Raw genomic sequence first — 27,841 nt, 5'->3', positions numbered from 1 at the left:
GTAACTCAGCATGTGGTTGGCATGGAGGGCTAATGAATGATCACACAACTACTCTCCAGCATGAGTGCTAGGCTGAGTCCACAGTGTACTAACTCCACTGGAGTGCTTCCTTGCTCCGCTTACTGCCACTTGGAAGTAAATACTGACATTAGCAGATCTGTCCACATAATGCAAAGTGCGTGCCCTCCAAGGCAGATTCTTGAACTACTCCACTCCACTGTTCTACTGATGGCAGTTCATCTGCCTCCATCAGAATGTCTGCTGGTGGAGATACTAAACCCTTCTCCCCCCCCCCCCCCCCCCCCCCCCCCAATGAGCCATGTACGGCCAGAAATGACCAGGCTCGGGTCAAGACCTGTTGTGTGGAACTGGAGAGAGTGCCGGGGCACCCAGCAGTGGATGGATTGTTGAAGAAGGCAACATAGACACCGCCAGGTCCAGCAGAAGATTGGAAGAACATGGAGGTTGCAGGAATGACGAGTCCACCAGTGGCAGTAGGCAGGAGGCCACTTCTATTGTCAAAGAGAGAGATGAAGTGGGAGTGGAGGGGGGTGGGGGGAGTCAAAATCCTTGGATTCAACAATGGCAGGCGGAGACACGAGCAACTCTGGGTCCAAGGATGTAGGTGATTGGAGGCAGGTGGTGGGTGCGGAGGCAGTGGCAACATTAGGGCATGCGGCCACAGGTTGGTGCCTGCTCTGGCAACAACGTTGCAGTCAACTCTCCCACTCAGCCAACTGGAAGGATGGAGAGGAGATACTTCAACTGGGCTTGGGTGCAGATGCTTGGCATGATTAGTCAGCAGCTTCCCACAATCATATGCCACAAACAGGTTCCGACCTTTGTGGCCCACCTGACACCCAGCAGCAACTCAATCTGCTGGCTAGAGGACCAGACCTAAACAGCGGCCACAGGAGGAAAACGTGGCGTGCCATGGTGATCCGTGGCATGAAAAGCAGTGTCCGTCCAACAAATACAGGAGACCCCGCAGCTGGTGCCCAGGCAAGCATTCCACTGGACAGCACCTGTTGACCAGCGCCTTCCACTGATTAGCCAAGAAAGTTGACAATGCATTGTCACAGGAAGAGGCAGACATAGACTTCTTCATTTGGGTCTTGAGTGTAGCCAAAAAGTGTTCCACCTCAGAGTGAGCAGTCAGATGAAATGGGGCTATAGCCGTATGCTGAATACCATTGCAAAAGTCTTCAAACTGCCACAACACCCACTGCTTACCATTACTGTGCACAGGGGTGCTGTCTGATCTCTCAATGGCAAAACTGATTGACAATGCACGAACAGTTGCAGTTGACAACTTGGATGATAGGTTGGCTACATATGGGGAATTTGACAACACACTGGGCATCAACAACCACATGCTTCCCAAAAATGTAGTGAATTGATGTGTACCCTGTCCCAAGAGCACTCTGGGACCATGGAGACAACTGGTGTGGCAGTATGTCCCCGTTCTGAGCACAAGCCCCCAAAGCCCACACCAGATTTTCAATGCTATGATCAATCACTGGGCTGTACATCTAATGTTGCACTCACACCTTCATCTGAGTCATACCCCAGTGTGAAGCATGCAGCAAGTAGACAATATGATGTTGCAGTGCTGGGGCTCAGCCCTCGACAACATTGCTCCTTTGTGGTATGCAAGAGTATCTAAAGGACCTCCTGAACAACATGGAGTTGAGAATGGAGGAGAAAATATCCACAACTGACGAGACATACTCTGGCCAACTCTTCGGAACTGCTGAAACAATTTTCTGGAAAAATGAGTCAGTGGCTCACCTGCTATCCATGGAAAATCTGGCAGAGTCTGCTACAAGGCGTCATCCCAATGCAAACATGAGAGCCTCTTGCTGGTTGGACCCCAATGGTAGCGGCAAAAATGCATCAGCAATGGCATGCTGGGCAGTGGAGTGGTGACAAATGTCATAAGAATAGTTATTCTGAGAAAGAGAGCTCACCGCTGCTACTGGTTGACAGTCCTATCTGGCAGCATGGCACAAGGGCCAAATAAGGAAACCAACAGCTTGTGGTCAGTTATGAACAGGAACTTTACCGAAGTCTTTGACCCTGAAAACAGTAGCTAGTGCACCATTTTCCACCTGTGTGTAGTTCTGATACTGAAAGCATCTTTGAAGTGCAAGTGATTGCTGTCCAGGTTCCAGTGGGGCAGGACGACACCTATGCCTTACTGGAATATGTTACTGACCAGGGAGAAAAGGTTTATCAGATGTAAGAGAATCAAAACAGGGATTACAACACAAATGCTACTTGAGAGACTGAAAAGCCCATTGGCAATCCACAGACCAGACAAACTTAATGTTCTTCTGACAAAGCCAGTCAAGAGGCTGGCAGATGGTGCAGCCTGGGGTAATGAACTGAGCATAATATAAAATATTAGCTAAAAAAGACTAGATCTGTGTAAAGTCATTGGCCTCTAGTACCTGACAATGGTCTTGATGTGGTTGCTCATGGGAGGGATACCACCTGTATTAAGCACATAATCCAAAACAACTACACTTCACGGGGAGAAAAACTACACTTCTCCAGCTTGCAAAGGCCATTCTGCAGGAGGCGTTGGAAAATTGACTGAAGGTTCTGTAAATGCCCGTCACTCAAATATCATCAGAGTAACTGATACAAGGGGTAAGATAGATACTGCCTACAGAAAAATTAAAGAGTCTTTTGGAGATAAGAGAACCACTTGTAAGAACATCAAGAGCTCAGATGGAAACCCAGTTCTAAACAAAGAAGGGAAAGCAGAAAGGTGGAAGGAGTATATAGAGGGTCTATATAAGGGCGATGTACTTGAGGACAATATTATGGAAATGGAAGAGGATGTAGATGAAGATGAAATGGGAAATATGATATTGCGTGAAGAGTTTGACAGAGCACTGAAAGACTCGAAACAAGGCCCCGGGAGTAGACAACATTCCATTTGAACTGCTGATAGCTTTGGGAGAGCCAGCCCTGACAAAACTCTACCATCTGGTGAGCAAGATGTATGAGACAGGCGAAATACCCTCAGACTTCAAGAAGAATATAATAATTCCAATCTCAAAGAAAGCAGGTGTTGACAGATGTGAAAATTACCGAACAATCAGTTTAATAAGCCACAGCTGCAAAATACTAACACAAGTTCTTTACAGACGAATGGAAAACTAGTAGAAGCTGACCTCAGGGAAGATCAGTTTGGATTCTGTAGAAATACTGGAACACGTGAGGCAATACTGACCTTACAACTTATCTTAGAAGAAAGATTAAGGAAAGGCAAACCTACGTTTCTAGCATTTGTAGACTTAAGAGAAAGCGTTTGACAATGTTGACTGGAATACTCTCTTTCAAATTCTAAAGGTGGCAGGGGTAAAATACAGGGAGCGAAAGGCTATTTACAATTTGTACAGAAACCAGATGGCAGTCATAAGAGTCGAGGGGCATGAAAGGGAAGCAGTGGTTGGGAAAGGATTGAGACAGGGTTGTAGCCTCTCCCCGATGTTATTCAATCTGTATATTGAGCAAGCAGTAAAGGAAACAAAAGAAAAATTTGGGGTAGGTATTAAAATCCATGGAGAAGAAATAAAAACTTTGGGGTTAGCCGATTACATCTTAATTCTGTCAGAGAGAGCAAAGGACTTGGAAGAGCAGTTGAAGGGAATTGATAGTGTATTGAAAGGAGGATATAAGATGAACATCAGCAAAAGCAAAACGAGGATAATCGAATGTAGTCGAATTAAGTCGGGTGATGCTGAGGGAATTAGATTAGGAAATGAGACACTTAAAGTAGTAAAGGAGTTTTGCTATTTGGGGAGCAAAATAACTGATGATGGTCGAAGTAGAGAGGATATAAAATGTAGACTGGCAATGGCAAGGAAAGCATTTCTGAAGAAGAGAAATTTGTTAACATTGAGTATTGATTTAAGTGTCAGGAAGTCTTTTCTGAAAGTATTTGTATGGAGTGTAGCCATGTATGGAAGTGAAACATGGATGATAAATATTTTGGACAAGAAGAGAATAGAAGCTTTCTCAGTGTGGTGCTACAGAAGAATGCTGAAAATTAGATGGGTAGATCACATAACTAATGAGGAAGTGTTGAATAGGATTGGGGAGAAGAGAAGTTTGTGGCACAACTTGACCAGAAGAAGGGATCGGTTGGTAGGACATGATCCGAGGCATCAAGGGATCACCAATTTAGTATTGGAGGGCAGCGTGGAGGGTAAAAATCATAGAGGGAGACCAAGAGATGAATACACTAAGCAGATTCAGAAGGATGTGGGTTACAGTAGGTACTGGGAGATGAAGAAGCTTGCACAGGATAGAGTAGCATGGAGAGCTGCATCAAACCAGTCTCAGGACTGAAGACAACAACAACAACAACAACAACAACAACTGATACAATAGAAAACATCCTGAATCAGCTGCTCCAAATATTGTAGGTAAATTACCGGTACAGATGAAATTCCGAAAGACAAGGTGATGAAACAGATAAAGCCCATAGGTATGTTCACGACCACGAAAGTCCAGGAAACTGCCTGCAGTGGCAACTGCGGGTAAGCATCGCACAATTCGATGCAGGAAAAATACTGACCCTCTGACAATTTCATCTTCCGTGGAATAGGATACGAATTTGCAGCAAATTGCACATTGACCATCTGTTTAAAATCACACCTAAAGTGGATGGCGCCTTTGGGCTTCTGAATTACCACAAAAGGAGTAGCGACTCGGCATTTACCTTGTCATGCATTATGAAAGAAATAGAGTGGGGGCAACAAAATTTCAGGATCACTGCCGGCGTGAGAGAGACATACCTCAAAATTGTTTGCCTGGCCCAAGATATTCTCAAACAGTGGGCTATATGACCACAGTAAAGAGTCCAAATCACGAAAAGGAAGGATTGGGACACTAAATTCATGATTTGAATGGTGAAAACAGGAAAGATGTTGGGTCTGAAGATATTTTGGGCCAATGGTGAATAGACCACTAACAGTGTAAGTTGGAATTCCACATTCTTGTAATGTGTGGAGATGGAGAATTGCACTGTATGTTGTAAGACACAACGTGATGGAGTGGCTGGAGCTCTGAGCACTCCAAGATCCTTTAAGTATCCAAATCAGTGAGACTGTCTGATGCCCCTGTGTGTATTAGAAATTCGACCAGTAGCCCATACACAATCAGTGCAACAGAATACACTGCGGTGACATGCATGGGGCCTTGGAGGCAGCCCCCAAATCCAGTGAAAACACCATGGTGCCTGATAACGGACTCGTGGCCTTTCAGCTTGCCAGGTGACCTATCCATCAGCATACTCCACACATGACCCCCACATGCCACAAGTGACAGTTGGGGCGGGACCACTGACATGCCCAGCGAGTAGGGGGAATGATGCCGAGGACCCAAAGATCACTGCTGGAGGGAATTAAGACACTATGAGCAGTGTGAACCTGCTGAGATAAGACAGGGTGTGCCGTAACACCTCTAAATGGGCATTTTTAATGGCAGCCCACACGAGGCAACTAGGCGGGATGTGAGGCCACCAGGAATATCCCATGGGGTACCAAGGTCTGTTTACCGTGCACACCCAATTGAGCCATCTGCAACTATCAGGAAGGATGTCCCTCACTGCCACCATAAGGTCATACAATTCTGCAATTTGGGCAGCATTAACTAAAGAAGGGTCGGACAAGGTCAACACCCTCATCTGAACCTTGTTGTCTGGAGCTAACCTTACAATCATACGCCGTTGCACGTTTTGGGCATTTGAAATGACACTTGTGCGAGAGGCCCTGCAAATCTCCAATCCAGGCTACATATGACTGGCCAGGGCACTTATGGTGCTGGTTAAACCACAACAGTACAGCTACCAGATAAGTTTGATGGTCGTAATATTGCATAAGCACAGGCAACTGATAACTCATTGAAGAAAAGCTTCTCATGCTCAGAGGAGAATTCAGTTTTTGGACAAATTCATATAAACCCAGGCTGCTGGACAACATCCACTGGATCGAAGATATGCTGCATCTGACTGAGGAGCAAGAACCAGCACATGCAATTATCACTCATTGGAACTGGCAAATGGGGTCAGGGAAGGCAGGAGTGGAGAAGAAAATTGCCCTTTCTCCCCCCTCCCCTCAAGGCAGGGAAAGGTGGCAAAGCAAGTCTGCATTCTGAGTTATTAGTGCCTGCAACTGCTCCTGTTGTTGTTGCAGAATTGCCATGTTCATGGTTGGCCAAAGTGAACATGGGGAAAGAAAAAGAAAACAGGGGTGTCACACATGTAATAATGTCGTTTGTTAACACTTCAGTATCTGCAGAAGGTGTGATAACTCCACTACTTGACTTGGTCAGTGCGGTACTTCACAGGCCAATGGTGGCTAAGCAACAGCACGGGAACAGAACTCTGTGAATGGAACTAACTTGCCGTATGAACTTCAGGAAGCAGAACACCCATACCCATGGAGATAAAATCACAACAATAACTCAGCATGCAGTTGACATGGGCATCTAAAGATAGCACAAAACCCCTCTCAGCATGAGTATTAGGCTAAGTCCGTGTTGGTTTAACTCTGCAGGAGCATTCCCTACTCTACTTGCTGAGAGTAACAAATAAACATTGACGTCAGGGAGGCTGCATATAAGATGAGACACGTGCGCCAACCATGGCAGGTTTCCTGAACTAACCCGCTGTTCTACCCATGCCAGTTTATCCATTGTGATGTCCACTGGTGGAATACTAAAGTGGCAAACAAGTTAGAAATTCAAACTTTAATGACAGTGGAAATATGAACTTGTATAGTTTTGGTAGCATACTGGTTTCTGAAGTCGGGCATCTACTTTGAATACTCATCTGAAGATGAAATCTGAACTCTTCACAAATTTTCTAACTTTGCTAACTTGTTCAAATATGTTATTATGTTTTGTCTTAGAGGAAGATGCCTTTTAAGATGTTAAGCATTTTTGAATTCATTTACACCTTCACCTGGAATGGCCTCTTTATTAATAGCACTTTAAAAACATCTAATCCTCCTTGTTTTATCTTCCAGGTAAAATAGATCCTGATTTTAAAAAGTTAAATCTGTTTATCATTTTGTGTGCTTTTTGGTCTTGTGCCATTTTCAAAACTGACAAGTAGTTAACTTTTTCATTTCTTCTAATATTTTTTTTGCATTGTAAATAATTGTCTTGCACTGGTGATATTTGAGTGAAACTCTTAATTATGAAATGTGTTCAAAAAATTCTGGAACTTTGTCCACAAACTTTTTCTACACTTCCCTTCTTATTGTACATGGTCTCCTTTGAAATACTCTCCTCCACAATTGATACACCACTCCCACTGGTGTTTTCACTTCTGGAAACAAGTCTTGCTATTCCTGTTGCTAGATTGTGCAAATTACCACCTGTGGATTTTCTTTTATCTAGTCTATCATTTCAAATCTTTGTTCTTTTAAGAGTGTTTTCAACTTTGGAAGTAAAAGCAAGTCTGCAGGGGCCAGGTCTGGAGAGTACGGAGGATGTGGCAGCACAGTGATTTCTTATTTGTGCAATAGGGAAGAATGTGTGGGTGCGTTATCGTGGTGCAAGAGCCATGAATTGTCTCGCCTCATTTTAGGCCATTTCCTTCTCACATTTTTTCACAGGCATCATAAGTCCCAATAGAAACATCGATTAACAGTTTGTCCCTGTGACTTGAATTCACGTTGAACTAATCCTTAATAAAAATAAAAAAAAAATCTGCATGGCTTTGACTGTTGACCTGACCTGACGAGCTTTCTTTTTCTTAGAGAACCTTTCCTGACACATTGTGCAGATTGAACCTTGGTCTCAACATCATAACTGTAGACTCACGTCTCATCTTCAGTTATGATTCTCTGAAGGAATATCTCGTCCTCATTTGCATGATCCCAAAAGCTCTTTACAGACTGTGAGGCTAATGTCTTTCTGGTCATGACTCATAAGCCATGGCATGAACTTGGCAGCAACAAGATGCATTCCAAGATGCTGTGTCAGGCTTTCATGACATGATGCAGCTGAAATGTTACATTCATTTGCAATATCTCGGACAGTCGGTCTTTGATTGACATGCACAATTTTGTTGTCATTCGTGACATGAATGTAGTCGGCAGATGTTGAAGGGCATCCTCAACGAGAGTCTACTTTAACTTTGTCTGGCCATTTTTAAAACGTGTGAACAATTCATAACACTTGAGTATGGCTTAAGCACTCATCACTGTAGCCTTCCTGCATCATTTGGTGTGTTTGTGTAAAGGTTTTCTTGAGTTTCATTCTTTTTACTCCAACTCACTATTGCCACAAAATTATGAATGTTCCAGAATTTTTTGAACATAACTTATATGTTATTTTGCAGAAAAAGATTTCCTTTTCTTTTAAAATTTATTTGTAATATCACATATGAAAAACAAGACAAGCTTGATTTCTCTCTCTCTCTTTCTCTCTCTCTCTCTCTCCCCCCCCCTCTTTCCCTCTTTCCCTCTTTCCCTATCTATCTATCTATCTATCTATCTATCTATCTCTCCATTTCTGTCAGAAACATCAAAAAGGGGGGGGGGGGCGAGGAAGAGAGAGAGAGAGAGAGAGAGAGAGAGAGAGAGAGAGAGAGAGAGAGAGAGAGAGCGAGAGCCTAAACTGGAAAAATGGCAAGAGTCTATCTTTAAAGCTATGTTATTTTCTGATTTGTTGTATATTTCTGTATCAACTGTGACTCATCTGCCATTGTGTGGTCGCTGTTTTATTTTTTTCCTTCCTGGAATTTTCATAATTACAATAGTAATTGAATTAATTTAGGAATATTTTAATATATTTTTCAGATGGTGGAAGTCCGAGTCGTTCCAATACTACACAACTATTAGTTAATGTGAAAGATGTGAATGATAATGCTCCAAGATTTTTTACATACTTATTCCAAGAATCTGTGTCTGAAAGTGTTCCAGTTGGATTTAGTATAGTGAGAGTAAGTTTCCAAATGTGGTGGTGATGGTGGTGGTGGTGGTGGTGGTGGTGGTAATAGTAGTATTAGCTGCAGCAGCTATAGTAGCAGCTTTTGTTTGAAATTTTTTACTGCTGTATTCTGTAAATCAGTTATGCAACTTTTATACACTATTATAGATCTTTCTGTAGTTTTGTTATTTGTTTCTTCTTAAAGGTTTATTTTTCTCTTGATTCTGGTTTCCTACTAAAGTACATTTCTTTATGAGGCCATTTATATTTCGTAAGAAGAACTTACAGTGGGTCTTTAATTGATGGTAGCTGATCATTCTTGGGAGATACCTGTAACAGGAATTGTTGCCATAAGTAATATTAGAGGCATTTTATTCATGTAACAGTTAACTTAGGATCAGCCTCCTGATCTCTTAGTAACCAGGAGCAACTTGTGACTTTTCTGCAGAAAATTTGTCACAGGAAGCAGAAAAGGAAACATCAGTACATATAGTTCTACAGCCACTGGATACTTTCTCACTATAGTGTTTGTATTTGCTGCCTTTTGATGTGATATGTAGAATGATTATGTATCTATAGTTGATTTTGATTTTTGTAGTGGGTGTTATCAATAACTTGTGGTCTTATATAGTGAATCTTTGACTTTATTTCTTATCAACTGTCATCGTATAATTAAGCCATCTCTTCCGGGGGCTTCCAATATTTCTTTTGTGTTGAATGATCCATTTAGTTGGTCTATATGTTAGGGTCTTGCCTTGCTGTGTGCACATTGCCATTTCAAGCATACATGTCTTTCTAGGATATCTGATAGCAGTGTTGTTTTTCTGATGACTTCATTTCTGATTATATTCCTGAAGCTGTTTTCCAATAGTGCATCTCCATTACTCTCTGCGGACACTGTAATTTATGAGTCCTCACCTTTGTGACAGCTAATGTTTCTATACTGTGAGTTAGTACTAGTAGGATGCTGGTATTGTATGGTTTTGTTTTTAGATTAGATTAGATTAGATTTGTTTTCATTCCATAGATCCAAAAATGAGATGATTATTGTGTATGTGAAACATGTCAGAAAGTATAACATAAAAACATAAACCATTTGAATATAATACTTACTACCCTGATCATTTCGGAGCTCAATTTCATATGTCATAACAGATGTTTTTGAAAGCTTGCAGCTGTCATTCATTATTTAAATAATGAAATACTGCACTAGTTATGTATTTTTCCATGCTTAGCATGACATGTTTCGAGAATTTTTTCTCGTCAAGTGCAGATATGTAAATAAATATTTTATCTCATGTTTGAATATGCATTGTTATGTGCCTCTTGCATTGTAGTCATCTTTTTGAGGTTACCAGGTACTGTGGCTCATCAGTTACGTAGAAAACCAGATGCACACACACAAACTATCACTCACATTGTTTGTGTAACATCACAAAAAATACATACCGTCAAATGAGGTGATTTCGGACACTCGGACAGTATGGCTTATTTGCTCTTTCCACAACTTTTATTTTGTGTAAATTGTTTCCCTAAGTGAATAATTGACAGTCTCAGTGTTAAAAATCCATGCATTATTGTAAAGTGGAAACTTTCTATCGTTGCACCGAGTGGGAAGTTATTGTAACCGTAATTGTTGATGCACTCAGAAGTTAACAGCATTGAGACAATTTCTGTACAAGTTTGTCTAGTTTCTCTTGCAAGGTTATAAAATAACGCCAGTTTTTGTAAAACTGTGTACTGTGTGGGGTGATTTCGGACAATGCCAAGAATGTATAAGTGCAGGAGAGGTGCTACAGTATGGTGTATTTATGACCTGGAACTTTTAGATAAAGCTGTTCGTGATATTCAGAGAGGTAAATTATTGTACAAAAAAGCGTGTGATTTGTATGGTATACCAAAATCAGTCCTTTAAAATAAAGTGCAGGAAGCACATTAAATAATAATAATAATAATAATAATAGTAATAATAATATGAGAGGACAGCCAGTGCTAAATGAAGAAGAAGAAGAACTGTTGAAACAAGGTATCTTGAGGGCTGCACATCGGGGATTTCCCTTCACTAAATTGGATATTAGATATTTAGTTAAAGGCTACCTTGATAAATCTGGCCGAAAAGGGAAGATATTTCGTAATAATTTGACAGGAGAAGAATGGGTGCGTTTATTCCTCAAACGCCAGTCAGGAGATCTTTCCATTCGCTTAAGCAAAAATATTTAATGAGCTCTTGCAGAAGTGAACAAAGAGACTGTTAAGATGTTTTTCTCCAATATCAAGGCAAAGCTGGAAAATCTCCCACCTATTAACGTGATCAACTGTGATGAAACCAACATGTCAAATGATCCAGGCAAGCAGCAGATATTTAATAAACGAGGGAGTAAGCATGCTGAAAAAGTGATGGACTAATCAAAATCTAATGTCTCAATAATGATGGCAGCTAGTGCTCATGGTAAACTGCTTCCTCTGTACATCCTTTACAAATCAGAGCATTTGTGGGACATGTGGCAAGAAGGTGGACCACAAGGAACCCGTTTCAATAGGAACAAAATTGGATGGTTTGACCTGCCAGTATTTGAAGACTGATTCTTTACAATCGCTTGGCCCTATTTGAAGAGGCAAAACAGGCCAACAGTCATGATTGGAGACAACTTATCCAGTCACGTGTCTTTCTGTGTTATTGAAGAGTGTGAGCAGAACAATATTTCATTCATTCTCCTTTCCCCCAATAGCACGCACCTCCTCCAACCACCGAGCAAGGTGGCGCAGTGGTTAGACACTGGACTCGCATTCGGGAGGACGACGGTTCAATCCTGCGTCCAGCCATCCTGATTTAGGTTTTCCATGATTTCCCTAAATCGCTCCAGGCAAATGCCGGGATGGTTCCTTTCAAAGGGCACGGCCGACTTCCTTCCCTGTCCTTCCCTAATCTGATAAGACCGATGACCTCGCTGTCATGTCTCCTTCCCCAAACAAAACCAACCAACCTCCTCCAACCGCTTGATGTAAGCTTCTTCAGGCCAATGAAAGCAGCGTGGTGAACTGTATTAACTGATTGGAAAAAACACACTCATGGTATCATTTCCAAGGATGCATTCCCATCTCTTCTGAAGCAGACACTGACTAAGATTTCAGCAAATGCCAAGGAAAACGTAAAGGGTGGATTTCGTGCCATGGGCCTAATCCCTTTTGATCCAGATCATGTCTTACAAAAATTGCCTGGTAATGAGGAGAGCCAGCAAAGCAACGCAGACGCATGGTCTTCCAGTTTTGAAGAAATACTCAAAGAAATTTGTTATCCTCCAAATAAGCTTGGTAGCTCCCGCCGCTGCAAACTAGACATTCAACCTGGAAAATCAATCACTGGTCGAGATTTTCAAGGAAACGAAAACATTGCTGAAAGAAGTGACTGCTTCTACCAGTAGTGAAAGCGAAACCAACACATCATCCAATGAAGTTTTACTGCTGAAGGAAAATGCTTTTCTTGTTGCAGAGTACAAATATAAATGTGGAAACATGGAGCAAACAAGGCAGTATGTTCGAGTGGCCACATATGTTGGTGGTATGGAAGTAAGTGTGAAATTCTTGCGCACACACGAGAACAGTTAAAACATATTTGTGTTTCCTAATGTGCCTGATGAAGACACAACACAAAAAATGCAAATTTTGAGAATACCTCCCACACCAGTTGAGAAGAGAGGAATGTTCATTTTTCGAGAAGATGTGCTTTAGACTCGAATACAATGTTTATTTAAAGTGTTTGAAACTTAATTTAGAATGATGAATGAGAAAAATTATTTTGATCTTTTAGTTAAAATATTTTGTTTGTTTCTGTATGTTTCTAATATTTCAGTTAAGAACTGTAAAATATTTTTATTTAAATTCTTCAAAAATAAAAACTTATCTGTAATATATAAAATTCATTATATAATTCCATATCACTTATTGTAACAAAGGGATACCTTAAAATGTGTAAAATGTCACCAACATGAAATAAAAAGCATGTAGAATTTTTAAAAAAAGGCAGTAACTGTCCGAATTCGCCCTGTATATACTGTAACTTCGGACAGAGATTTAAAAAGCACATGTGTCCGAAATCACCCCAATCCATGGGGTGACTTCGGACACTTTATTTAACTGCCTCAGATAAATATGTGTAATGAATATTTTATTCGTTACACATATACCCTACCACTTCCATAACAATCAATTTAATCCAACAATATATATGAAAGCTACAATCAAAATAATGACAAAACCATACGAAATCACCCTGTTTGATGGTACGTAAATGTTGCACTTGACAACAAGAATGAATTCTCGAAACACATTTTGCTCAGTTTGAATAAAATTCGTAACCAGCGCTGTGTTTAACTAAAAACATTTGAGCAACGCAAAGTGAATGACAGTGTCAACTAGTGCTCCAAGTGGCCATACAGTTTGGAAATTGTTGTGATTGGTCATGATATCTTTATTTGAACACACGTAGTTACTCCCATCAGCCACAATGCCAAGTAGAGCTTGGCAGCAGCAGGAGATATGGCATGAATTGTTTCAACTTTTACAAATTTACCAGTTCAGATCCACTGACTGGAGTGCCCTGGTATTAAGAAACTTAACCACATAATATTTGTAAACACTACTGGACGACCAACATATTGCCAGCATCATTTTTTTGTAATGTGTAAATTACAAGAAAGTTATAAATATGCTGACACAAAATCAGGTGCAAATTAACATTGTGGGCATAGGAAGTTTGATGGGACTGATAAAAAATGTCATAAATGGTGGGAAAATGTTAATTTCAGGAATGTAAAAGTAGGGTTATACTGTTCTTTTATATAAAAGTTGTATTCTTTAAAAAGAAGTGAAACCAAGTTAAATTCATTAAAAATGTAACATTGAGACCATTTGCATAATGCATCATTTTAACCGTTAAAGTACTTCTTATATCATAATAATCACAATTTGTTTCTGTGGTTTGCACAACCACACTACTATTTGTATCTGACTCAAGTGAGCTTTTTCATAGTTATTTGCTTGGTATGTATAATTAATTAATTAAATTATCTAGGCATGTTGTGGATGATCTTACAGGGAAAAATTTCATATGTAAAAGTCAACCATACACCATTAATTGAAACACTATTTTTATATGATATTATGAGGCTCTGGTGGTTCCTGTCTTAAGAAGCTCTGTATATCAGTTTGTTCGTGCACTCACATAGTCCAGAGTCTGTAAATATTGCAAAGTTCGACTATTTACCTTCTTAATTTCTTCTGATCCTTGTAAGGTCTATTACAACCCTTGTAAGGTCTATTATGTCACAATTCCATTGTTGTATTGGTCTTAATGGAGATGAATTGGACATTAATGTTGTTGCTAAGTCTTCTTGGTTTGGAACTGATACTGACTGCAGTATCGTATGATGAATTAATTCACAACCTCTTGTATGTTTTTTACTGTATATTTTGTATGTAGATTACACAAAATACTGCTTCATCTTCTCATACAAATCGAGGTTTGTCCAGCACACACATTTGTCAGGACAAGAGAGAGACTATCTCAAAAAGGTAACAAAAAAGTGTTGTAGAGATTCACTTTCGTTTCTGTTCTCTGACAATGATTATACTATTTTTGTTATATAACACTGCACTCGTGTTTTCTGAACTAAATGTATGCTGCTTCTTACAAACTTTTAGCATGATCTTTTTTTTTCCACAAAATTTTTATCACCTGCTAATTATGCATTTAATGAAGTTGCAACATTGGTAAATAGTAACTATTCCTGAAGTGAAACATAGAGCTTGTATTCTAGAAGTAATACAGTGGAGTCATGGTTTTTGAATATTCTTTTCTTTGTTTTCAGGTACAGGCATTTGACACTGATGAAGGTGAAAATGCTGCAATACAGTACAGCATAGCTCCCAGAGATGAAGCAGGCAGGCCGGCAAGTGATCTTCCACTCACTGTTGATGAAAAGAGTGGTTGGATATACACAATAAAAGAGCTGGATAGGGAAGAGACTCCTCGTTACCAATTTCAGGTACTACCAGTACATTTTTTAATAGATGAAGTGATTGTGTGAAATAATGATAATTTGTGTCATTCAATATAAAATTGTTTTTTACATTTTAAACATCAGTATTTACATTAAATATGAAAATGGAACTTAGAACTGTGACCAGTTGCAATGCAACTTAAACTAAAATTTATCAGTAGATGTTAAGTAAGCCATGACTAGTTCACAAGAAATTCTGCTTAAGGAAGCAAACCAGAAAGATCAGTCTGAAGTTTGGATGGTTGAGTGAATGCAAGTTACAAATATGCCCTGATGAAAAAGCATGACCTTTTAAGTTTCTCGCCCTGTTTATTATTGTGACTAATTATTTATAAAAGACATTAGCTGCAGTAACAGGGTTGGGATGGAGAGCAGCTGCCCAGTCAATCTAGACATACTTGGCAAGAATGGATTAAAAGAGAACATGAAGTCTAATTACACTGTTTTTGTTTTACAAAATACGCTTATTTTCAGCTGTCAATTGCTGTTTTATCATCTTAAAATTACCTGTTTGGGGCAGTTTAGCCCATTTTCAGCTCTGTTAAAGAAATATATGTATGAATTCTAATGCTAATTTACAATATTAAAGAGACAAAACATTTTTCTATCCATTTAAAATACAAATATAGTATAACATACCATTTTCGCTGTTACACGTTACTGTGTTAAAAGGAAGCACTATCCGCTCACTGACATATACTAAAGCGAAACTTGTGTGTTGTCACTTCATATTAAATTTTAAAAGAAATTTCATTGGTGCAAAAAGCCTGTAGTGATACTGAGTGCTCTCTTCCTGTTCTAATGGACTAAAAATAAATTCTTGAAATCATTTATTCATAAAACATCCCATAGCATTAACTTGTGGATGCATAACAAAAGTCTTTTGGAACCGGTAGCCTTCCATTTCATCAATAAATTGTTGTAAAAGTAGGTTATAGCAGTTTACTTTCTGTGTATGCGTTGGAAATACTGTTGACTTTCGTTATAAAAAAAACATTACTTGGTGCAAGTAAAATTACTTTTATTTCTTTATTAATTTTGAAGTTCTAAATGGGTGATGTGTGGCAGGGTTCCTTAGACCTCTTAGCGAACAAGCCACATTTTATTTATTTATATTTAGTCAGGATGGCACTTTATGTTGGCAAGATTACTGACAACAATGAACAGTTTGGCATACCTATACTTTTTACAAGGGAGATGTATTTCTATACACCAAGATTGTTGCTGATGAGCATTAGTGTAATTCATGAACAGAATAATTGTGCAAGACACATGGATTCCATATTGCATGTTACAATCGAAGAAACATCATTTGAAGTCAGCACAAGTGACCAGAATTTAACTTACTATTTCTGTATGGCTTGAAGGTGAAGCACTTTTTGATCAGGAAAATGATAGTGATTTGGACACTGATGGTCACCAGGGTAATGAATATGTGTCTGCCAACATTCTAAGTGAAGATGGACTACAGAAGTGCTGATTTCTTTATTGACTGTGTTAGAACTCAGTGAAGTAATACACAGGCATCATGAACAACTTGATGAAAATTCCATCTGAACCAATAACAGATCACATAGCTGTCAATAGAAGTGCATGGGAATTGTCACAAAGAAAGCTAAAGGATCAAGCTTTGTATTGGTTTAGAAGACAGGCACATTGATAGTATGAAGAAAAAATTGGCAGAATATTATGCCTGAAAAAGTGAATAAATTTTTGGAACTCTGACCAGAGAAAAGACCAGTGTTGCTTCTAATGTAGTAATAACACTAACAAAGACATTGGGAGGAATCTCAAAAAAATATTAAAATGGACAACCTTTGCACAAGCATTCTGTTATTTGAAGAGCTGTTGCAGGAAAATGTTAGAGCAGTGTGGCCTTGAGACAAAATATCAGAAAATTCCACAAAAAATTGAGGCTTCTATGGCCATAGAATTTTTATCTTCATCATATGATTTTGAAGACAGTTTTACAGCTGTAGGGTATGTGCCCAGAAAGAACAAAAGTACATACTTCCCGATTCTCTGTACCTAAGTGCCACAGTAGTTGGAGGACATAAAAAGGAGTCATACATGGTTTTATTCAGTAATAAAACTAAATCATGATTTGATTCTCAGTACAAAAGACAATCAAGAAGATAGCCTTTTGACTTATGGACAAATGTAATGGGTGTAGCACTCATAAATACTGTTTTCTTTCCCAGCAACATCCCAATTACTAGGAAGGCAATCTGATAAAAGGAGAATTTTCCTCAATTAGCTAGGACAAGAAACGTTATGACCTCAGATAAGAGTATACAACCCACACATCCAGTTGAGTATAGTAAAAGCTGCATGGAAAATGCTAAAAAAGTATTTGCAAAAATGCAGTGTAGGGGTATTTTTAATGAGCAGAACTTCTAGTTCAAGCACAGTAAATTGAAAATTTGTTGTTTACTCTCCAAAAAAATTGCAACATAATTTATAATATTGTATTTCATGCACTAAAGTGAGAGTCACATTATCATAATAAATACTTTCTTACTCATTACATGCCACCAGCACATCATAATTTGATAATACTGTTTTAATAAATATGTTCTTGTATTTGTTTAGAGGAAGCGTGTAGCGTATTACTATCTTTACGGCATTGCTCATCGAGTCATGTAGGTTATCTCGCATTTCTAGCTGCTTTTCTCACACAAATAATGATAAAAATTCAGAAATAGAGGGTCACCACCAGTCCAAGCCCTTCCTAACCATTTAGAGGGGGGGGGGGGGGGAAGGAGCTGGAAAATTATTGGTTTAATTGCTTTAATAATTAGTTAAAAGTATGCAAATTTCTTTAAGTAGCCAGATAAATGGCACTTCATGTCGTGTATGAAGCAACTTGATTAATTCAGGATTGGAAATTGGAGTAAGTGGGTAAGATCAGCACCACAGAATTTATCTTTATCATAGGTTATTTATTGTATCTAAGTATTTGGTTGCACATCCTAACTACACATAACTGGTGCCTGAGCAGAAATATTTAAGTAAGAATTATGTGAGAATGCACCAGAGCACAATTTAACTACAGCAAGAAGAAACACAGAAAATGTGTGGGAGACAATGATACAATCATATCCTTTGCATTCATACCATAAAAATATCTCAGTGAGATTTGCATTATGATTCTACGCATGCACTATTCTGGACAGAGGTTTAACCAATGCACGAGGTCGTGTGATAATTATTCAACATACTAACGGCCGAACTAGAGCATGTGGTGCATTCTGAATCAAACTATTGTGCTGCTTTGTAGAAAGATAGTGAAAGAACAGATATTCTTGTTGAAATTATACTCATTAAACAAGCAAACTGTCAAAATAAAGCCTATTGCGGTGCCATGGTGGACCAGAAGGGTTATTGATTACCAAAGACGTAGCACAAAATTGACGCACAAAGACAAAAGCAGCTTCCAAAAAATATAAGATTAAGAAACATACTCACTTTGACACAGTATTACACTCACGTATGGTTGAAGTGATCCTAACCAGCTTTTCCTAATCAGATTTTCCGTTTGAAATTCTACTTCATCGTTCTTCAAAATGAACAAAGTAACTTCCACACTTTTAACTCAAACACCCAAAAATCGTCTATTTAAAGCAATATAATTATGGTCCATTCAAAAAATAACTCTCTTCACACACTTCAGTTAAGCTGAAGTTCTGAAGTATTTCAACAATTAAACATAACGAAGTTCTACTTCAACCTGCTTCCTATCAGCTGAAACCCCCCTTAAGAGCTATGATCCGTACTCATGAAGCGTTCACCGAAGAGTGTCGCTTTCTCTTTAGAGATTACCTAGCTCCCCCTGCAGCAGAAGCTACCAGTGGGGTAGCCCTCCGTCACCAACCTCACACACAAAAACAACCTTCGACACAGCTTTCAACTAAGATGGGTAAACCTCTCTGTTCAGTTGGTCATCCTGTGCTGTTCTTCCAGTGAGAAGCAACATCATCTGCTCCCAGCAGATGATGACCAACTCAGCGTTTCCCACAAAAGAAAACTGAAACCCCACATTAAAACACACATATAATATTCAATAGGCCTTATTTGAGTGCTCAGACTTTCTGGAAGAGTTCATGAATTAAGCTAAAATCAGGTGGTAAAGTGAATAAGTTGTACAGAATACGACAAGTGTCTTATGAAACGACTTCACAGAGATGTTTCAAGCGTTTTCTGTGTCCAACCACTCATGCATCCAAGGGTTAAACATAAAACATTACAGAGAGCTTCCTAGTTTGAGAAATATGTGTGTGCGTTTTCGTGTGTGCACGCACGACCACATGTGCATGAGCAAGTGCATGGGTCTTGGGGTGGTGGTAGTGTGTGTGTGTGTGTGTGTGTGTGTGTGTGTGTGGGGGGGGGGGGGGGGGGGGCAGAGAGAGAGAGAGAGAGAGAGAGAGAGAGAGAGAGAGAGAGAGAGAGACTAATCAGTTAACAATAAATCACTATATGCTTCGCGAGGGGGGGGGGATGAGGGGGAGATTAATGTAAGAAATCTACATCTACATCTACATCCATACTCCGCAAGCCACCTGATGGTGTGTGGCGGAGGGTACCCTGAGTACCTCTATCGGTTCTCCCTTCTATTCCACTCTCGTATTCTTCGTGAAAAGAAGGATTGTCGGTATGCTTCTGTGTGGGCTCTAATCTCTCTGATTTTATCCTCATGGTCTCTTCGCGAGATATACGTAGGAGGGAGCAATATACTGCTTAACTCTTTGGTGAAGGTATGTTCTCGAAACTTTAACAAAAGCCCGACCGAGCTACTGAGCGTCTCCTGCAGAGGCTTCCACTGGAGTTTATCTGTCATCTCTGTAACGCTTTTGGGATTACTAAATGATCCTGAAATGAAGTGCGCTGCTCTCTGTTGGATCTTCTCTATCTCTTCTATCAACCCTATGTGGCACGGATCCCACATCGCTGAACAGTATTTAAGCAGTGTGCGAACAAGCGTACTGTAACCTACTTCCTTTGTTTTCGGATTGCATTTCCATAGGATTCTTCCAATGAATCTCAGTCTGGCATCTGCTTTACCGACAATCAACTTTATATGATCATTCCATTTTAAATCACTCCTAATGCGTACTCCCAGATAATTTATGGAATTAACTGCTTCCAGTTGCTGACCTGCTATTTTGTAGCTAAATGATAAGGATCTATCTTTCTATGTATTCACAGCACATTACACTTGTCTACATTGAGATTCAATTGCCATTCCCTGCACCATGCGTCAATTCGCTGCAGATTCTCCTGCATTTCAGTACAATTTTCCATTGTTACAATCTCTCAATACACCACAGCATCATCTGCAAAAAGCTTCAGTGAACTTCTGATGTCATCCACAAGGTCATTTATGTATACTGTGAATAGCAACGGTCCTATGACACTCCCCTGCGGCACACCTGAAATCACTCTTACTTCAGAAGACTTCTCTCCATTGAGAATGACGTGCTGCGTTCTGTTATTTAGGAACTCTTCAATCCAATCACACAATTGGTCTGATAGTCCATATGCTCTTACTTTGTTCATTAAACGACTGTGGGGAACTGTATCGAATGCCTTGCGGAAGTCAAGAAACATGGCATCTACCTGGGAACCCATGTCTATGGCCATCTGAGTCTCGTGGACGAATAGCATGAGCTGAGATACACACGACCGTCTTTTCGAAACCCATACTGATTCCTACAGAGTAGATTTCTAGTCTCCAGAAAAGTCATTATACTCGAACAAAATACGTGTTCCAAAATTCTATAGTTCTGCACATCTGTTCGATGTCCCTTCTTGAAAACTGGGATGACCTGTGCCCTTTTCCAATCCTTTGGAATGCTTCGCTCTTCTAGAGACCTATGGTACACCGCTGCAAGAAGGGGGGCAAGTTCCTTCGCATACTCTGTGTAGAGTCGAACTGGTATCTGATCACGTCCAGCTGCCTTTCCTCTTTTGAGCGATTTTAATTGTTTCTCTAGCCCTCCGTCATCTATTTTGATATCTACCATTTTGTCATCTGTGCAACAATCTAGAGAAGGAACTACAGTGCAGTCTTCCTCTGTGAAACAGCTTTAGAAAAAGACATTTAGTATTTCGGCCTTTAGTCTGTCATCCTCTGTTTCAGTACCATTTTGGTCACAGAGTGTCTGGACATTTTGTTTTGATCCACCTACCGCTTTGACATAAGACCAAAATTTCTTAGGATTTTCTGTCAAGTCAGTACATACAATTTTACTTTCGAATTCATTGAATGCCTCTCACATAGCCCTCCTCACACTACATTTCGCTTTGCGTAATTTTCGTTTGTCTGCAAGGCTTTGGTTATGTTTATGTTTGCTGTGAAGTTCCCTTTGCTTCTGCAGCAGTTTTCTAACTCGGTTGTTGTACCACGGTGGCTCTTTTCCATCTCTTACGATCTTGCTTGGCACATACTCATTGTAGGATGGTTTTGAAATTTGTCCACTGATCCTCATTACTATCTGTACTTGAGACAAAACTTTTGTGTTGAGCCATCAGGTACTCTGTAATCTGTTTTTGTTACTTTTGCTAAACAGAAATATCTTCCTACCTTTTTTAATATTTCTATTTACAGCTGAAATCATCGATGCAGTAACCGCTTTATGATCACTGATTCCCTGTTCTGCGTTAACTGTTTCAAATAGTTCGGGTCTGTTGTCACCAGAAGGTCTAATATGTTATCGCCATGTTAACTGTCAGTATGGTGCTGTATTTTTCACTGAGGAAGTGTCCTGACTCATTACATATCATACATTGGAAAACCCTGTATGGAATAATGACAGTGTTATGAAAAGGATAGATAGCTACTCACCATATAAAGGAGACTAAGTCACAGGCAGGCACAATAAAAATACTGTTGTACATTTGAGTTTTTGGCTAAAAGGCCTTCTTCTAAAGTAGAAAACACACACACACACACACACACACACACATTCACGCAGACACAGCTACCGAGCGAGGTGGCGCAGTGGTTAGCACACTGGACTCGCATTCGGGAGGACGATGGTTCAAACCCGTCTCCGGCCATCCTGATTTAGGTTTTCCGTGATTTCCCTAAATCATTTCAGGCAAATGACGGGATGGTTCCTTTGAAAGGGCACGGCCGATTTCCTTCCCAATCCTTCCCTAACACATGCTTGCGCTCCATCTCTACTGACCTCGTTGTCGACGGGACGTTAAACACTAACCACCACCACCACCACAGACACAGCTCGCACACACATGACCACTGCCTCTGGTCCTTACCTCAGCTTGTGTAAATGTGTGTATCTTTTTTATTTTAGAAGTGGGCCTTTTGGCCAAAAGTTCAAATGTATTGCAGTCTCTTTGTTGTGCCTGCCTGTGACTCTGCATGTCTTTTATATGGTGAGTAGCACACTATCCTTTTCATAATACTGTCATTCCATATCCTAGCATACTTAATGCCTTACTGCATACATAATGTTGAGGTGTTGATTATATAACTATGTCTTCGATAAGAGATTTAGTGCATGATACCTCAAAGGCCTGACTTTTGAAATTAAATTGTTGGTTAAGTCCTTGCAATCAACTATGGAGGAAGAGGAAGACTGAGTACCTTTCTTTGGAAGCGAGTAGCTTATTCATGAGTTGATGCCCATAATGTTAGGCCAAAAAACAGATACCAGAAAATGATAAAATACTAGAGTTTATGAGAGGCTTCAGTTTTTGCATCACTGTATGACCAGTACTGCCTGTGATGAATGAGAGCTTCACTATCATTTGTGAGGCAGTATAGCAAAATAAATCGGAGGTAAACTCTCCATTTCTCCTTCGACTTTGTTTAATTTCAACATTGTGTTGGTTTAAAGGATCACCAACAAAATTTTAGTATTTATTTAGTTTCCTGTCACTGTAGCATACACATTCCTTAATGGTGACTAGATTCGAACAGGTCCATTCATTTTTGAATCATTCCCAACACCATTATTGAATAATATAAATACAAAACACTGACATGTGTAAAAGTTCTCAAGCACAGATCACAGAACTTCATTACAACAGCTATGACACATTTGCATCTTTATCGTGTGATTATAAAATTTCAGTGTAATATAGAAAAGTTTCATTCTATTCTAACAGTGTACATTTTAACTGTCTGTCCTTGGCACAATTGACTTCCATACATTAGGTCACCTTAAAAAATGTGATTGAGTATACTTGACAGATGCTATCAGTTCTCAGTATGTGTTCATTTGTGCTGTCATCGTACAACCATACTGGTTTGTCTCTGATATTTCGTTACAGATTTTCCTTTCCAAAAACTTTCAAAATTATTCACCAATTGAAAATACTACGTAAGGCATAAAATTAGATGTACTAGAGGAATGGCAGTGCAGCACAATACAGATACAATTTTGTTTTAACCAAATGTGTAATGTTACAACCACATTTTATGAAGTTAAGAATAATTACAAAAAATTTAAAACAGGAAAATTTGTAAAATTGGCGATGTTCGGCTGTGTGCATGAACACATATTGAAAAATGATGGTATCTGTCAAGTACCCTGAAACACAATTGCTAAGTTGACCAAGCGTATGGAAATCAATTGTGCTGACAGAAAATTTGATTGTGTATTGTAAGAATAGAAAAAAAAAACTTTTGTAGATTACACTGGTATTATTTTACAATCACATGAAGAAGACACAGGTACATCATTGCTGTTGTAATGAACTTCTATTATCGGTTCATACAAGATGCTTGAGGATTTTGCATTTTAACATATTGTATTTTTTTTGCTCACTAATGACGATCTTTTTTGCATTAGCCGTATCTGATTGCTGTGTTATGTAATTTGAAATTACTAAGTGCCATTGATAAGATCTTTTTTTTTTACTTCTAGGTTATAGCTAAAGACGGTGGAACACCTCCAAAGAGTGCATCGGCTAGTGTAGTTATAACTGTACAGGATGTTAATGACAATGATCCTGTGTTTGAACCAAAACTATATGAGGCTGTAGTTTCTGAAGATGATCCTCCTGGAACGCCTGTGACAACTGTTACAGCTACTGACAAAGATGAGAATCCCAGGTAATAATTTATAGCTATTGGTATGGTTTCTGTTACCATTTAAATTTGTCAGTTATGAATTAAAATACTGTATGACTCAGTTCTGGTTGTTGATGATGAGCTGGATAATTTTTAAATAATTATTAATTATAAATGCCAACATTTCAAATCTTTCACATTGCTTACAGTTTAAGAAACTGGGGTAACCCTGTGAATTCCTTCCAAATGTTAAAATTTGCAAATAAATGAAAGAATAAAAAAGTTAAACTTTCGCAATAGGCAGTGTTCTGCCATCTGAGTAGGCTCTTATATCCTAATGGCTTCAGTTTGCTGTTTATTGATTTGCCAGGAAGAGAATTTCAGCACAAACTCCACTGAAAGTGAAATTATCTAACTGAAGTTAAAGGCTACAACAATATGAAAGTGATAGATTGCTATTCACCATATATAGAGGAGGCACTGAGTTGCAGATAGGTACAATGAAAAAGACTACAAATATTTAAGATTGCGGGCAGAGTTCTCCTTCTGAAGTAGAAACTTCATACATATTCACACAAGCACAACTCGCAAGTAGAAACTACATACACATTCACACAAGCACAACTCGCATACATGCGGCCACTGTCTCCGGGCACTGGGGTCTCACTGCCAGTTGGGCTCCATCACCCAGAGACAGTGGCCATGTGTGTGTGAGTTGTGCTTATGTGAGTTGTGTATGTGGTTTCTACTTTGGAGAAAGGATTTTGTCTGAAATCTTTAATATTTTAGCAGTCAGGTGCATTTTCTCTTGTGTTTCAGCAGATATTTGCAGTTTTATTTTTGTGTTGTGTATCAATGCTTCCACTTTGTGGTGAGTAGTAATCTATCATTTCCATATTGTTGTTAACACATACTAAACTTTCCATTGTTTGGAGTTAAAAGCTGGTATATTCATTCTCACAATGTTGCTTCACATTTCTGCTTGTCTCATACAATTGTCTGTTATGTGACAAAAGGCCCAGTTCTCTTGTGTCTCCTATAGTTAAAATCAGCAGTGATAATCTAGAAACGTCTCTAGTAGAATAGTTCACTATTGGAGGACAACTCTACGGTACACAATCTCTGTAAAGAAACTTCTAAAGGAACACTGAGTACCACACAACAGATGTAAACCAAAGTGCAATAGTATATATAAAGAGATGCTAAGTGAAACACATTTGGCTTCAAAAGGGCACTGTGTGAAGCTTTCAATGACTACTGTAGCATAAACTTACCTCATACAAAACCCAAAGAAATTCTGCTTGTATGCAAAGGCTGCCAGGTCATTTCAAAATTAAGTGTCCAAACACTTATGGATGAGACAGGAACTGAAATTGAGGGCAGCAAGGCAGCATCATAAATACTGAATTTCAATTTCAGATGTTCCTTTACAAATAAAAATATGCAGTTACTGCCCCAGATTAATTCTTGCATGACTACAAAGATGCGTGATATGTGCAGGGTGTCTCTCGTAAGAGTCAGGTGCATTTTCTCTGGTGTTTAACAGTTATTTGCAGTTTTGTTTTTGCATTGTGTAGCTGGAATCAGCTCAAACAAATAGTGCTCATCACATCTTTCATGTTGAAGCCCAGTGTTGACAGAAAGCATCAGCTTGTTTCCAGTTACAGATAAAATGATTTTTAAAGTGCAATTTTATGTGCACATTCAATAGACCTATGTAAGATTAGTCTAGCCCAATATTTGTTTTATCGATATATGTTAACAGGGACAGTAAAACATGAAGAATAACCAGTACCCCAGCAGTGACAGCACTGCCCTGTCTCATGCTGACTGCTACTACCAAGCATCCAGCACTACTGAGTCACTGCTGGATTGTTGCTTATACGGCATATTTTACTGACCCTGTTAATATGCATCAGAATGTCATAATAGACTAGTTTGAGACTGCTGTATCGAATGGGCATGTAAAATTCTGATTTATTAATAATTTTGGTTGTAATGGGAAACAAACTGACACTTTTTGTTGTCACTGGGCATCACATAAAAGACATGGTGAGGAATAATAGTTTGGGCTGACTCCGAATAAGCAACGTACAAATGAAATTGCAAATATCTAGTGAAACAGCAGAGAAAATGCATCTGGTGACTCTTAGGAGAGACACCCACTATATTAATATCAATAGTGTTGAGAGAACCAGCTGAAATCTGTAATGTGCCTAGCTCTCATTGGAATCCCTATCATATATTATACAAAATTTGCAACTGAGTTAGCCTCCATTTTAAATGTAAGGTACCACAAATTCACCTATTCCAAACTCATTGTGAGTTTATTTATATCTCAAACAGAATGCCAACTAGCATGGATTCCAAAAATACTGACCATGCAAAACCCAGATTGCTCTTTTCACACATGAAATCCTAAAAGCCTTGGATCAAAACAATCAAATAAATTTAGTAATGAAGAATGAATAAAAATATTGTCTATGGCTATGCTACTGTTCTCCTGCACCCTAGTTGGAAAAATGCAATATGCGCCAGAACATATGAGATTAGCAGATCTACTAACATACTTTTTCTTGCACAATCACACAAAAAATTAATATTGAAGTCACCACATATAACTAATTTCTGGTACTTCCTATAAAGTGAATCAAGAACACTCTCTAGCTTGAGCAGAAATGTTCTGAAGTCAGAGTTAGGGGACCCGTAAACAACTCAAATTAGAAGTTTAGTTTCATTAAATTCAACTACCCTTACACACCATTCAAATATGGGTTTTTACGCACATGGCCATTCCGCCATGCCGCAAGGAACTCTTTGAGAAGCAGCCAGCTAATCAGTATCCTGGTAAAGGAAGCCTCTGAATTGTCATTTTTTTTTTTTTTTTAAAGTAGTGCTCTGATATACCAATAATTTCAGAACCAATATCTATCAGCTGTTCACTAACTTTATATGTAATACCTCTTATATTTTGATGAAATATGCTAATTCCTTCTCTACTTGAAAGAGGACGTCCTCTGAAGGTGATTCCTTAGTTAGAGGGACTTTCTTTAAGCAGGTATACCTATCAGCTGACTTCAATTTAAAAACGGTGCAGCTGTAACACCAACTACTGCAGGAATTTTTCCATGAGCGGTACCACCATCCCCCACTACAATGTCACCTATAAGCTTTGCCTGCCTCCCTTTCTCATACCTATTGAGGTGTAGGCCATGCCTAGTAAAACCCGATCTGCTGATGGACTCAACTAGCACCATTGCGGTGTGACCCATTCCCTCTGCCATCAGTGCCTTGTCCAGCCCTATGTTAACACACCTAACAGACACATTAAGATAAAGCCGATCATGACGCAGAAACATTTGCACGAGATGCACATTAGTGTCACCAGTTTGAGTAGCTGTCTTTACCAGGTCACCACCTACATCATATTCCCGTCCCTGTCAAGACTGTTCTCGGCTCCATCCACTATCACTACCTGATATTCCTTTGTAAAATTCCTACATAACTCCTCTATATCAGTAACCCACACTTGGGCAGAATTTATCATTTCACAGATGTTATATTGAACAAAAAACCTCATTAGTTCCCCATTATCCTCTGTAATTAGCAATGCACACAGCAACACAGCTACAAAATTACTGGCAAGCTACACGTTTTTTCAAAAGTGTTATAATATGTAATTTTCAAGATAGAAACCAAATTTTCAATAGTAACTATTACTCCCCTTGCAAAATGTTTACAGAAATGCTAAAAATTTGAAATTGATTGGGGGGGGATGGGGGTG

At 39.2% G+C, this 27,841-nt stretch overlaps 1 protein-coding gene across 2 annotated transcripts in view; it reads left to right on the top strand.

The window, feature by feature from the left end:
* LOC126274083 (protocadherin-like wing polarity protein stan) overlaps window positions 1-27,841 on the top strand; it is a 358,480-nt gene that overhangs the window by 28,037 nt on the left and 302,602 nt on the right. For both annotated transcript variants that reach the window (XM_049977080.1, XM_049977081.1), the window contains exons 5-7: window positions 8,829-8,971; window positions 14,826-15,002; window positions 23,912-24,099. In XM_049977080.1, the coding sequence (XP_049833037.1) occupies window positions 8,829-8,971; window positions 14,826-15,002; window positions 23,912-24,099 (508 nt within the window). The remainder of the gene's footprint in view (window positions 1-8,828; window positions 8,972-14,825; window positions 15,003-23,911; window positions 24,100-27,841) is intronic.

The sequence above is a fragment of the Schistocerca gregaria genome, chromosome 1 (genome assembly GCF_023897955.1).
Source record: "Schistocerca gregaria isolate iqSchGreg1 chromosome 1, iqSchGreg1.2, whole genome shotgun sequence".
NCBI lineage: Eukaryota > Metazoa > Arthropoda > Insecta > Orthoptera > Acrididae > Schistocerca > Schistocerca gregaria.
This window is presented reverse-complemented; position numbering and strand designations above follow the sequence as displayed.